Source organism: Lithobates pipiens, unplaced genomic scaffold (genome assembly GCF_037356315.1).
Source record: "Lithobates pipiens isolate NorthernLeopardFrog02 unplaced genomic scaffold, aLitPip1_a1.2 Scaffold_18, whole genome shotgun sequence".
Lineage (NCBI taxonomy): Eukaryota > Metazoa > Chordata > Amphibia > Anura > Ranidae > Lithobates > Lithobates pipiens.
In genome coordinates, this window is record NW_027507758.1 from 375077698 (window position 1) to 375091483 (window position 13786).

The 13786-nt window shown below is 51.0% G+C and overlaps 1 protein-coding gene across 1 annotated transcript in view; it reads right to left on the minus strand.

Moving 5' to 3' along the window:
• The window catches only part of LOC143988279 (mitochondrial ubiquitin ligase activator of nfkb 1-A-like), a 36894-nt gene that overhangs the window by 22530 nt on the left and 578 nt on the right, over window positions 1-13786 (minus strand). Inside the window, exon 2 of the mRNA XM_077487730.1 lies at window positions 4759-4840. Coding sequence (XP_077343856.1) covers window positions 4759-4840 — 82 coding nt within the window. The remainder of the gene's footprint in view (window positions 1-4758; window positions 4841-13786) is intronic.

Genomic DNA, 13786 nt, shown 5'->3' on the forward strand with positions numbered 1-13786 from the left:
CACCAAGTCATTGACTCTGAATTAAAGCACCTGTGCAAGATAAAGGAAAACCTGCAAACATGGCCTGTTGGAGGTACTTGGGGACTGAGGTTGAGAACCACTGCAGTAGAGCATACAGACATTACAAGTGGGATGTCCAAAAATTCAAACAAGGGGTGGGCAACACCACGAACAATGCCAACAGGCTAGAGGTGAAGAAAAGCTCAACAGACTCAGAGAAGGATGAACAGCGTATCCAATTTTTCAAAAAAGTGGAAGCAGCCGAGAAGTACACTCTCATCATGTGCACCAAGTAGTGGAGAGAAATTTCTTTAGGATGCTTTGGAGCAGAAGAAAAGGAAAGGATAAATCCTGATTAAGGTGAAAAACAAAGAGACCACTTTTGGGAGAATCTCTAAACATCCTTGTTCTTGTGCAACACAAAGAAGGGCTCCATGCAGGATAAGGCTTCCAACTCAAACACTTGCCACGTAGAGATGATAGGGGCATACAAAGATCCCAGGGGCACACATGAGAATGAACAGGTGGAGAGGTTTGATCTACTCCCTGAAAAAAACTAGAGAGAGTGATAGGCTAAAGTGTGGTACACACAAGTAGTTTTTTTTTCGTTCAACCCAGAAGGCTCAGCAGGCAAAAAAAAAAAAAAAAGCGAAGAGCTCAGGAGGAGCCACTGTACGAATCATCCAATGTTGGTACAGCGATTTCCCCTGCTGAGCTATTGTATTCTTACAGGGGGACGCCCCCCCTGCCAGAACACATTGGTCACCGCTTTCAGCCATTGGCTGAGAGCCTGACTGTGTGCCGATCGGCAGACCATTTTCAGTCAAGCCCCTTCGACAGAAGCTGACTGGATTCTGTTGGACCGGCTGCCGTACACAGGGGTCGAATGTTGGCGAGTTTCTGTTGAACCGGACGATATTTGGCCCATGTGTACAGGCCTTAAAAGGTCTCTAAAACAAAATGGCCTAGGCCAAGATTTGTTATTGATGAAACTCACAGGCAGTTTTTGGGCCAGAGGATGGTATACGCCCCACAGTATACTTTCTAAGATGAAAGTTCCTAGACTTGCACCAAGCATAGTAGGTTCTCCAGATGTGATGGTAGACTTTACAAAAAGTCAACTTCTTAGCCTTCAAGAGGATAAGAATGACAGAATCTGAAAGGCCCCTATCCCTAAGGACTGTGCAGGGTTTCAACAGCCATTCCATTAAAGACAGTGACTTAGAAGCAGGATGGCACACTGACCTTTGTTACAGAAGGACCAGACAAACTGAAAGAACACATGGAGTGCTTGCCAGGAGCTTGAGTTTGTCATAATACCCCATTCTCTGCAATTGAGTGCAATGAGGACCATAGGATGCCTTCCTTTTCAATCTTGCAAAGTGGAAAAGGAAGACTGTTAAGGGGTATAAAAGGTATATATTAGATTGAACTGAATTCTGAATTTAATGTGGACAGCAGACAGTGCTGTGACATGAAGGTATGCCCAAAAAAGGATCAAGTCTGCTTCTTTTAGAGCGGTGTGACTTTCAGTGTCTTCTTGATGAGTGACCTAAGCCATGGCATGGTCCGAATGTATGGTACAGGGGTAATGACCCCTTAGCTAAAAGCAGCTTGACATTTTTGATGGGGTAGGAGACAAATAGAAGCAGGGAGGAGGCAGAATGTAAAGACTGGAATGGAAACACTCTAGGCCCGGCATCTGAAAGATTCTGGGACCATATGCACAAATAATAACTACATAAACTGGCAGCCATAAAAATAAAGAGACTTTGATGGTGCTCTCCCCTTCAAGCAAATACAAACATGCATAAATAAAAACCAAAATGTTTATTAATATTTACAAAAAAATCAACTCAGCATTAAAGCGGAAGTAAAGGCAATTATTTTATTTTTTTTAAAAGCACACCCTGTAAGGCAAAGGCATAATGAGCTAGTATGCATAGCACGAGATGTTGCTTGGCTGGTGTCCTGAATGCAAAGAGGAAAAGGTGCATGTCCAGAAACCTCCATCAGAGCAGCGCATGTGCAGTAAGCAGCTTTCAGTTGTGCAGACGCAGCACAGGGGCCCTGATCATCCTGGACTGTACAACTATGCCATTGAAAGGGTGAAGGGTGGTAATATCTTACCCTCAAAATTAGAACTCAATTTGATATGACTGAATGTTTAAAGGTCTTTCAACCTGCGAGATCACCACATCAGTAGCAGGACTTATGAGGAGTTAACCCCTTTCTGGCTTCACCCTTTGCATGGTGGACATACCGCCTTCAAGGGTCTTCAGCGACTGAGCCCTGTGCAAGGAAGACTATAGCTCTGGACCTGTAAAGCACCCTGACTCCACATGCTTCTCTATGTGCCGAGGGGAGCGTCCACAGGGTTAGTTCACAGTACAGCAGGATTCAATAATATGCGGGATTAGGGTACAGTCCCCCAAGGCTCTGCCAAAGAGTCCACTGATCCAGAAGCTGCATAGAAAAATCGCAGTGGATAATTTGCAAAGATGGTAATGAATGAATCATCTTGAAAAAGAGAAAAATCCTCCATAAAAAGAAAGTTAGCTTTTCTTAGTAGAGAGAAAAAGTTTTAACACACCTAAGGACACTAGCAAAAATGACGTTAGCTGGAGGAGGGAAAAGTTATACAGAGGGCAGTCCCTGCAGCCTTTTTTTGCCAGTGTCCAAGCATTGTGGGTGTGTCGTTCTCAGAGAAGAACAGCAATACTCCCCCCTGTAGGGCTATGGGGTGCTCGTCCTAATGGCTGCTATGTCATAGTAAAATGTTGTAAAAACAGGGTAGAGCTGTGTAAAAAAAGTAGCAGTTTTTCTGGCAGTCTTCTAATATTGTGTATATGGCCCACTGGTATGTTACCAGACGAGAGGCATGGTTGTAAGATCTGATCATCATAGTGTGCTACTATGGTGCCCAGTGACTGCATGGTGTTTTGTTTTTGTATAACAGCGAACTAACCTTTTAAAGAAGCAGTGTCCTGTACAGTACAATCAGGAAATATGAACTATATAATAGTGTTCTTGGGTGATGGTAATTTATGGGTGGTGATTGGACAACTCTTTTAGGAAGATGGTAAGTTTCTGCTTTGACAGCATCCAATACCCTTAAAATCCTTTGTGTAAGGGTTTGTCCATTTTCTGTACAACTGTGGAACCCTGAAGGAGAAAACCATTACAGAGCCCATTCTTCTTTAGTGTCTGTCAAAGCTTGAAGCAAATAAAGGGAAACCATCTATTTAGGGAATTTCAGACCAGTGCTGGCCACACACACACACACACACACACACACACACACACACACACACACACACACACACACACACACACACACACACACACACACACACACGTCTGACTGTACCAGGTTTTTTTTTCTCAGAGAACAGGTGTAGGAACTCATCGCACCCCCATCATAAACCCCCTCCACTCAGGTGGAAAAAGGAGCAACGCGGCATGTTGTGCCCATTGTGTCATAGGGTGGGTGTGGCCAAATTGCACCAACAACAGAAGGGTCTTAAAGGGGCATTGTAATAAAAAAATAAATTAAAAAAAGGAGTGCAAGGTTCAGAACTGCACTATGCATGGAGTACAGTGTTCATGAGCACAGTACACATAGGATGCAGGGTTCAGGAGTGCCCTATGCACAGAGTACAGAGTTCCGGAGTACATTACACAGAGTACAGGGTTCAAGAGTATGTTATACATGGCTCAGGAGTGTACTAGTCACAGAATTCAGGGTTCAGGAGTGCACATTTCACTGGCCAGTTTACAAACAAACCTTTTTGGTTGTAAACTGGTCTGTGAGGTATGCACTCCTGCACCCCTGTCTGCACCTCATCTCCACTCACTTTCCCCCCTTCCACAGCTCACCTCGGCATCCCTAGCCATAACTAACCTCTGTTCACAGCTCACCTCTGCACCCATCTTCCACAACATATCTTTTTAACTCCCCACCGCCACCTCCTTCCTCCTCAACAGTTAAACTCTGCATCCTCCATCCCATCTCTCTTCTCAGCTCTGTTTTCTGCACCCCCACAGCTCTCACCATTGCACCCTCCCCCGCCCCCCCCCCCCCAATTCACTGTTCTCCTTTCCGAAATCTCTCAGCAGCTAGCCCAGTATTTCACTCACCCTCAATGCTCTACCTCTCCCACAGTGGCAGAGATACCATCCAGCAGGGGCATCAGCATCCAGGCACCAGGCTGCAGCTCGTCAGGCTTGCCTTCCCTGCCACACAGAAACACAATGTGCCCCAGCAACTGTCCCTGCCATGTCCACGCCCTGAAAGCAGGGGCAGAGAGTGTTCTGATAAAGGTGCTCTGTCACTTGTAAACACAGAAGCAGGCCTGAGCATAGACACATAACCTGGGAGTAAAATCATTGCATCCCTCGGTCACCAACAAAAGTAATTTCAGTATTGACTGCTGTGTAGGAGGGAGAATAAAGGTAGTGTTAATAAGGTGATTATAGAGGAGGAGGGGTCGGGCCTTGGCAGATACAATGTCACTTTGCCCCAAATGTGCACAGTGACACTCTCTTTGTAATGAAATTCGTCTGCTTTTCACACTACTTTGGAGTACCCTGTTCAGTAGTACTGACCAAAATGAAGTAATAATCCTATCATTCATGCATCTGTTTCTGCAGAAGCATGGGAAATTCAAAGTACACTTTTCTGTATAAGACTTATCACATAATATTGCATGAAAGATCAGTCCATCCATACCCTTCTGTAATGATCTCATCCCTTACCTTCCAATGCCACATAACTCGTTTCCGTTGTTGTTTGCATAAAGGTCCGCAGGTCAGCACTCACCTGTAGCCTGGGAGCTGCCTGGTGATTGGAAACACAAGAGACAGATCAAGGAGGTGATGGTGGCAGCAAGTACTCTACATCTACAGTACTATTAAAAAAAAAAGGTTACAGGCCTGAGCCAAGAACATTCTCCCCCCCCCCCCCCCCCCCCGATGAGATGCAAAAGCCAGCATATATAATCCCAACACTTCAGACAGTGCTGACTGCTATAAATAATGAATGATCACTTTAAAAAGTGAATACTGAATAAACTTAAGATGAAACGGTGCTCACATCAACCAATCACAAGACTGCAAAACATTATTTTTTTTTAATTTCCCTTGCACATAATTGGTCATTCAAACTGAACAAAGGTCACAGGTTCGGTGTATCTCCTATCATTCACAAAGTGAACAGCCTTCACTTTGGTAAATCAATAGAAATGTGTTTCAACCTATAGAGGTTTTAACTGCTGTCTGTATGTCATTCCATATAATTACTCATCACTTTCTGTTCAGTGTGACACCGGTCTCCTGGGAAGGAAGTGGGGGAAAATCTTCCAAATGGAAGCAGCAGCATGATCATGACAAAGGTCCCAACTCTTTCCGTCTACTAAAAATTATACATTTCTACTTGTGTCACTGTTAGGGAAATTCTATTTCTACACCTGTTCTGAGACCTGTCATATACAGTAGACAGGAACGTACAATAGACAGCAATGAAAACTAAAGTAAAGTAGAGATGGTCTAGATACTTAAATAAAAAAAATAAAAAAGGAGTACCAACTATCAGAATTCAGGTAAGATCTTACCTCTACTGCTGTCATATGACAGTTTTCCAGAAATCTTAATTTCCTTTAATTACAAAGATGAAAGAACAGATAAAGGCCACTGGCGGTAGATTTCCTTTATCGGTTTGCCTGTCTTTTCAACTGAAAAAGTCAGACACGATTCAGTTCTATCATATTTGATGTTGAGATTGGCTGAATACTGCCATGTAATGTATACGGCTACGCTAATGCTGGTCATACATACAGAAATTTCTAGGAAACTTCAATCAGCTTTTGGTTGTTTAGATCAGGATTATTGATTTAAAATTTCAGACGAGGTCTAAATCGCAAGTTTGTGCAATGACTCGGATCCTTTCCATCATAACTTCCTCATTTTATATTATTAAAATGTTCTAACATCAGTATCCTAAGTCCCCCGCACATCACATTCCCCCGCTTCACATCAGTTTCCCCTTTACATTAGTGTCCACTGCCCTCTTCACATTAACTCCCCCGCCCACAGCACTGGCCCCCTTTACATCATACCCCTCCCCCCTTTTAGATCTTCTTCCCACAGTACTGTGCCCATTTCACATTACCCCTCCCCCACATCACTATTACCCTTTACACCCCCCCCCACATCACTGCCCCCTTTATATTTATCCCTTCACAGTTCTTGTCCCCTTTACACCTCTCACCACTGCACTGCCCCCCTTTACATTACCCCCTCCCCCCACAGCACTGCCCCCTTCACATCACATCCTCCTTCCCTCCCCACCAACACTTGCCCCCTTTACATCCCCCCACTGCACTTGCTCCCCTTTACACCCCCCCACCCCACAGCACTGCCCCCTTCACATCACCCCCCCCCCCACATCACCCCCCCCCCCCACAGCACTGCCCCCTTCACATCACCCCCCCCCCCCCACAGCACTGCCCCCTTCACATCACCCCCCCCCCCACAGCACTGCCCCCTTCACATCACCCCCCCCCCCACAGCACTGCCCCCTTCACATCACCCCCCCCCCCACATCACCCCCCCCCCCCACAGCACTGCCCCCTTCACATCACCCCCCCCCCCACATCACCCCCCCCCCCCCCACAGCACTGCCCCCTTCACATCACCCCCCCCCCCACATCACTGCCCCCTTTATATTTATCCCTTCACAGTTCTTGTCCCCTTTACACCTCTCACCACTGCACTGCCCCCCTTTACATTACCCCCTCCCCCCACAGCACTGCCCCCTTCACATCACATCCTCCTTCCCTCCCCACCAACACTTGCCCCCTTTACATCCCCCCACTGCACTTGCTCCCCTTTACACCCCCCCACCCCACAGCACTGCCCCCTTCACATCACCCCCCCCCCACATCACCCCCCCCCACAGCACTGCCCCCTTCACATCACCCCCCCCCCCCCCACAGCACTGCCCCCTTCACATCACCCCCCCCCCCCACAGCACTGCCCCCTTCACATCACCCCCCCCCACAGCACTGCCCCCTTCACATCACCCCCCCCCCCCACAGCACTGCCCCCTTCACATCACCCCCCCCCCCCCCCACAGCACTGCCCCCTTCACATCACCCCCCCCCCCCCCCACAGCACTGCCCCCTTCACATCACCCCCCCCCCCCCCACAGCACTGCCCCCTTCACATCACCCCCCCCCCCCCACAGCACTGCCCCCTTCACATCACCCCCCCCCCCCACAGCACTGCCCCCTTCACATCACCCCCCCCCCCCCACAGCACTGCCCCCTTCACATCACCCCCCCCCCCCCCACAGCACTGCCCCCTTCACATCACCCCCCCCCCCCCACAGCACTGCCCCCTTCACATCACCCCCCCCCCCCACAGCACTGCCCCCTTCACATCACCCCCCCCCCCCCCACAGCACTGCCCCCTTCACATCACCCCCCCCCCCCCCACAGCACTGCCCCCTTCACATCACCCCCCCCCCCACAGCACTGCCCCCTTCACATCACCCCCCCCCCCCCCCACAGCACTGCCCCCTTCACATCACCCCCCCCCCCCCAGCACTGCCCCCTTCACATCACCCCCCCCCCCCACAGCACTGCCCCCTTCACATCACCCCCCCCCCCCACAGCACTGCCCCCTTCACATCACCCCCCCCCCCCACAGCACTGCCCCCTTCACATCACCCCCCCCCCCCCCCCACAGCACTGCCCCCTTCACATCACCCCCCCCCCACAGCACTGCCCCCTTCACATCACCCCCCCCCCCCACAGCACTGCCCCCTTCACATCACCCCCCCCCCCCACAGCACTGCCCCCTTCACATCACCCCCCCCCCCCCACAGCACTGCCCCCTTCACATCACCCCCCCCCCCCCACAGCACTGCCCCCTTCACATCACCCCCCCCCCCCCACAGCACTGCCCCCTTCACATCACCCCCCCCCACAGCACTGCCCCTTCACATCACCCCCCCCCCCACAGCACTGCCCCTTCACATCACCCCCCCCCCCCCCACAGCACTGCCCCCTTCACATCACCCCCCCCCCCCACAGCACTGCCCCCTTCACATCACCCCCCCCCCACAGCACTGCCCCCTTCACATCACCCCCCCCCCACAGCACTGCCCCCTTCACATCACCCCCCCCCCACAGCACTGCCCCCTTCACATCACCCCCCCCCCCAGCACTGCCCCCTTCACATCACCCCCCCCCACAGCACTGCCCCCTTCACATCACCCCCCCCCCCCCCCCACAGCACTGCCCCCTTCACATCACCCCCCCCCCACAGCACTGCCCCCTTCACATCACCCCCCCCCCACAGCACTGCCCCCTTCACATCACCCCCCCCCCCCCACAGCACTGCCCCCTTCACATCACCCCCCCCCCACAGCACTGCCCCCTTCACATCACCCCCCCCCCACAGCACTGCCCCCTTCACATCACCCCCCCCCCCCACAGCACTGCCCCCTTCACATCACCCCCCCCCCCCCCACAGCACTGCCCCCTTCACATCACCCCCCCCCCCCACAGCACTGCCCCCTTCACATCACCCCCCCCCCCCACAGCACTGCCCCCTTCACATCACCCCCCCCCCCACAGCACTGCCCCCTTCACATCACCCCCCCCCCCACAGCACTGCCCCCTTCACATCACCCCCCCCCCACAGCACTGCCCCCTTCACATCACCCCCCCCCCCCACAGCACTGCCCCCTTCACATCACCCCCCCCCCCCCACAGCACTGCCCCCTTCACATCACCCCCCCCCCCCACAGCACTGCCCCCTTCACATCACCCCCCCCCCCCCACAGCACTGCCCCCTTCACATCACCCCCCCCCCCCCCACAGCACTGCCCCCTTCACATCACCCCCCCCCCCCCCACAGCACTGCCCCCTTCACATCACCCCCCCCCCCCCACAGCACTGCCCCCTTCACATCACCCCCCCCCCCCCACAGCACTGCCCCCTTCACATCACCCCCCCCACAGCACTGCCCCCTTCACATCACCCCCCCACAGCACTGCCCCCTTCACATCACCCCCCCACAGCACTGCCCCCTTCACATCACCCCCCCCACAGCACTGCCCCCTTCACATCACCCCCCCCCCCCCCCCACAGCACTGCCCCCTTCACATCACCCCCTCACAGCACTGCCCCTTCACATCACCCCCTCACAGCACTGCCCCCTTCACATCACCCCCTCACAGCACTGCCCCCTTCACATCACCCCCTCACAGCACTGCCCCCTTCACCCCCCCCCCCCCACAGCACTGCCCCTTCACACCACCCCCCCCCCCCACAGCACTGCCCCCTTCACACCACCCCCCCCCCCCCACAGCACTGCCCCCTTCACACCACCCCCCCCCCCCCACAGCACTGCCCCCTTCACACCACGCCCCCCCCCCCCACACAACTGCCCCTTCACACAGCCCCCCCCCCCCCACAGCACTGCCCTCTTCACATTGGTGCTCCCTTTTACATCTCTCTCTCCCTCCCTCCACCAGCACTTGCCCCCTTTACATCACCCTCCCCTCACAGCACAGAATGAGGAAGGCCATCTGGTTACAAAGGATGGGGAGATGGCGAAGGTATTGAATTTATTCTTCTCCTCGGTCTTTACAAGGGTTTCGGGGGGCTTTAGTAACCAAAACGACAGTGTTTATCCTGGACAGAATTAGAATTAGACTTGGCAAACCTAACAATAAATTATCAGGACTGGGTGGCTTGCACCCGAGGGTACTTAGGGAACTCAGTCAAGTAATTGCCAGACCATTGTACCTAATTTTTACTGACAGTACCAGCGGATTGGAGAAAAGCCAATGTAGCACCAATATTTAAAAAGGGTCCAAAATACATCCCTGGGAATTACAGACCAGTTAGCCTAACATCAATAGTATGTAAACTCTTGGAGGGGATGATAAAGGACTAGATACAAGATTTTAGTAATGAAAATGGTATTATTAGCAGTAATCAGCATGGATTCATGAAGAATCATTCCTGCCAAACCAATCTATTAACCTTCTATGAGGTGAGCTGCCATCTAGATAAAGGGAAGCCCGTAGTCATGGTGTATCTGGATTTTGCAAAAACATTTGATAGTTCCTCATAGACTTTTACAATACAAAATAAGGTCCGTTGGCATGGGCCATAGGGTGAGTAAATGGATTGAAACCTGGCTACAGGGGTGAGTTCAGAGGGTGGTGATAAATGGTAAATACTCTGAATGGTCAGGGGTGGGAAGTGTCATCCACAAATGCAGAGATTGAACTGTTTATCCCATCCTCCAGGTCATTTATGAACAAACTAAATAGCATGGTATAAACAGTTCAATCTCTGCATTTGTGGATGACACTAAGCTAAGCAGAGCGATAACTTCTCCACAGGATGTAGAAACCTTGCAAGAAGATCTGAACAAATTAATGGGGTGGGCAACTACATGGCAAATGAGGTTTAATGTAGAAAAATGTAAAATAATGCATTTGGGTGGCAAAAATATGAATGCAATCTATACACTGGGGGGAGAACCTCTGGGGGAACCTAGGATGGAAGAGGACCTGGGGGTCCTAGTAGATGATAGGTTGCTGCTAGCAAAGCAAACAGAATATTGGCATGCATTAAAAAGGGGATTGACTCCAGATAGAAAACGATAATTCTCCCTCTACAAGACTCTGGTCGGGCCACACCTAGAGTATGCTGTCCAGTTCTGGGCACCAATCTAAATGTCTAAAAGGGTATATACCCTCACCTTGGAGAGCACCTGCTTCTACTACATTCTGTATCTCTGGGACAGGAAGGGCTGGAAAATCCAGAATGTTTTAGTTCACAAAAACCTGAGTCAAGAGGGAAATTCGTTGTCTAAAGCTATAACGTATTTTTTTTTGGACAGCGTAGGCAATGTGATGAAATCTCTGTTGTGTTTTTATCACGGTCTTTGTCCCTCAGAGGTGATTCATCCTATCTGCCCTGATGGCCATTGCCCCCAGGACAAAAAGTGATTGGCTATTTAAAGTCCTAAAGTAGTCATCCGAAGGTGTACTCAAGTGCATCTGGTGTGAATTAACCCTTAAGTCCCGGATGCAGTGCGGGGAACCGCATGTGATTCAGACAGGAATCGCACTGCATTCCTGTTCAAATCACGCAGTGCAATTTGAGCCCATTTTGTATGGCTCAAATTGCACCGCACTCACATGAAAAAGATGCATGCACTTTTTTTTTGCCACACTGGAATAACATCACATGTGTGAGAACACCCAACACCCGTATTGACACCCACATGACCAGAGCGCGATTATGATGCAGTATCAGGAATCACTGCAAATCCCGCATCGCATCAGTGTGAACCGGGACATAAGGGTTACTAAAGGTTAAAGTGGTATTAAAGTATTTTTAAATATTTTTTTTTAAACAACAAACCTCGATCCTTCTCTTCGTGGGTTCCCTGCTCTTGGCCCCTCCCTCCTGCCTAGTGCCCCAGAGCAAGCAGCTTGCAAAGGGACCACCTGAGAATAGGGTTGCCACATCATCCCTTTAGGGCTCTTTCACACGGATCATCACTGATCCACCCCGTGGATATCCACTTGCTCAACAGGGATCACTCCGTTGATCCCCGCTGAGCAGGAAGATGACAGGTCAGTTTCTGCACAGGGACGGACCTGTCAGAGCGCCGCTCTCCCCTATGGGAGATCCGATGACGAAGAATCGCAGAGTCCATCGTCACCTGATCTGATGATGGATGGAAAAGTAGGTTTTTCCTCCGTCACACTTTTTCGGATTGGAGCGGGTCGGATGTCAGCGGACATGTCACTGCTGACATCCAACGCTCCATAGAGCTCTATGGAGCATCTGTTCAGGTCCGCTTGAAAAACTGACAGGCGGACCTGAACGGATCGGCCGTGTGAAAAAGGCCTAAATCCAGGACACACATTAATTACACAGGTTCTACGGCTGATTAAGGTGGTAATATCTGCCTTATCTGCATGAAATCAGCCTCAGAACCTGTGTAATTAATATGTGTACTGGATTAAAGGGATGATGTGGCAACCCTACCTGAGAAGGCTTGCTCCTGACCCGTGGCCATTTAGAGATGGAGCTTGGCCCCACCCTCTCTCTCATTTCATTGGCTGTGTGATTGACAGCAGCAGGAGCCAATGAGGAGGGAGAGTCAAGGTTTTCGTGCACAACACTGGATTCAAATGGGGCTCAGGTAAGCATGGGGGGGGGCAGCTGCTGCACAGAAAAGGAACATAATAGAAAGCATGAAGACAAATAAACGTTCAGCCTTTACAAACACTTTAAACGTTCTTTTCTTCAGCATAACAAACATGTCAAACTTACTTGCTCTGTGCAATGGTTTGACACAGAGCAGCCTTGATCCTCCTCTTCTAGGCTTTCCTGCTGCTTTCTCGCTCCCGAGCCCTTCTCCGTGTGTCCCTAAGGCTGGGTTCACACCGGAGCGATGCGGGAATGCCGCAAATACGCTGCGTTTTCCCGCATCGCATGCCTCCCGCCGGCAGTTCACACTGCCCTATGCGGACTGCTGGGAGTGTCAGTGAAATGTTAATGACACCCCCAGATCAGTCCGCATATCGCAGTGCGATCTGCAAACTCGGACAGGAATCGGATCGCATAGTGTGAACACCCATGCGATCCGATTCTGCTGCAGACCAAAAAAAGGGTCCCGCGCGAGTTTGGGGCGGGTGCGATGCGAATTCAGCCATACTATCTGTATGGCTGAACTCGCATCACACAGAGATAGGATGTGATTTGCACTGCAGTGCGGTGCGAATCACATCCGGTTCTCGCTGCCGCAGCGGTGTGAACCCAGCCTTAGACACACAGAATGGGGCTTGGTCCTGCCCCCGCTCCCTCCTCACCTGGCTGTAATTGGCTCCCACTGCAGACTCTCAGTATCGCAGTTGGGCTTAAAGTGGGAGTAAACCCACTGACATTTATTTAAAAAAAAATTTGACCTGCAAGGGAAAAGGCATAATGAGCTAGTATGCACCACATACTAGCTCATTATGAAATACTTACCTTAGAACGAGGCCCCGACATCTCACCCGATACACACCGAGGGAGCTGACATGTTCCCTCGGCGTGTCTTCCGGGTATCGCGGCTCCAGCGCTGTGAGTGGCCAGAGCCGTGATATCGTCACTCCCGCACGTGCACGTGGGAGATTTCTTTCCGGCAGGGTCCGGCATCGGCGGGACTTTCAGCCGAGAATCCCGTGCGCATGCACCACTGCAGCCAGCTGCACATTGCGAGGGGCATATCTCCTAAACCATACAGGTAAGCCTTAATATAGGCTTACCTGTAGGTTAAACTTACAAAAATGACTATACAACCTCTTTAAGTATTGGCGTGGAGCCTTTGCAGCCACTTTACGCTTCTGTCAGCCTTCTTCACTAACTTCACTAATACATACAGTCAAGCTGGAAATGTACATATTTTAAAAGAAAGTGACATATAGCTGTTGAGAGCGGGGTTTCCAATAAGGAAGTGACTTCTCTTGGTTTCAACAAAATGACGGCCTCCAGCGGGAAGAAACAGACGCAATGCTGGAGGCAATTTGCCACACACACACACACACACACTTATTTTGGTAGCATCATTTTTAACCACTTCACCGCTGGAAGATTTACCCCCCTTCATGATCATGCAATTTTTCGCGATACGGCACTGTTATTTTAACTGACAATTGCGCAGTCATGTGATAAATGGTCAGTCCTTTTTTCCCCCCACAAAT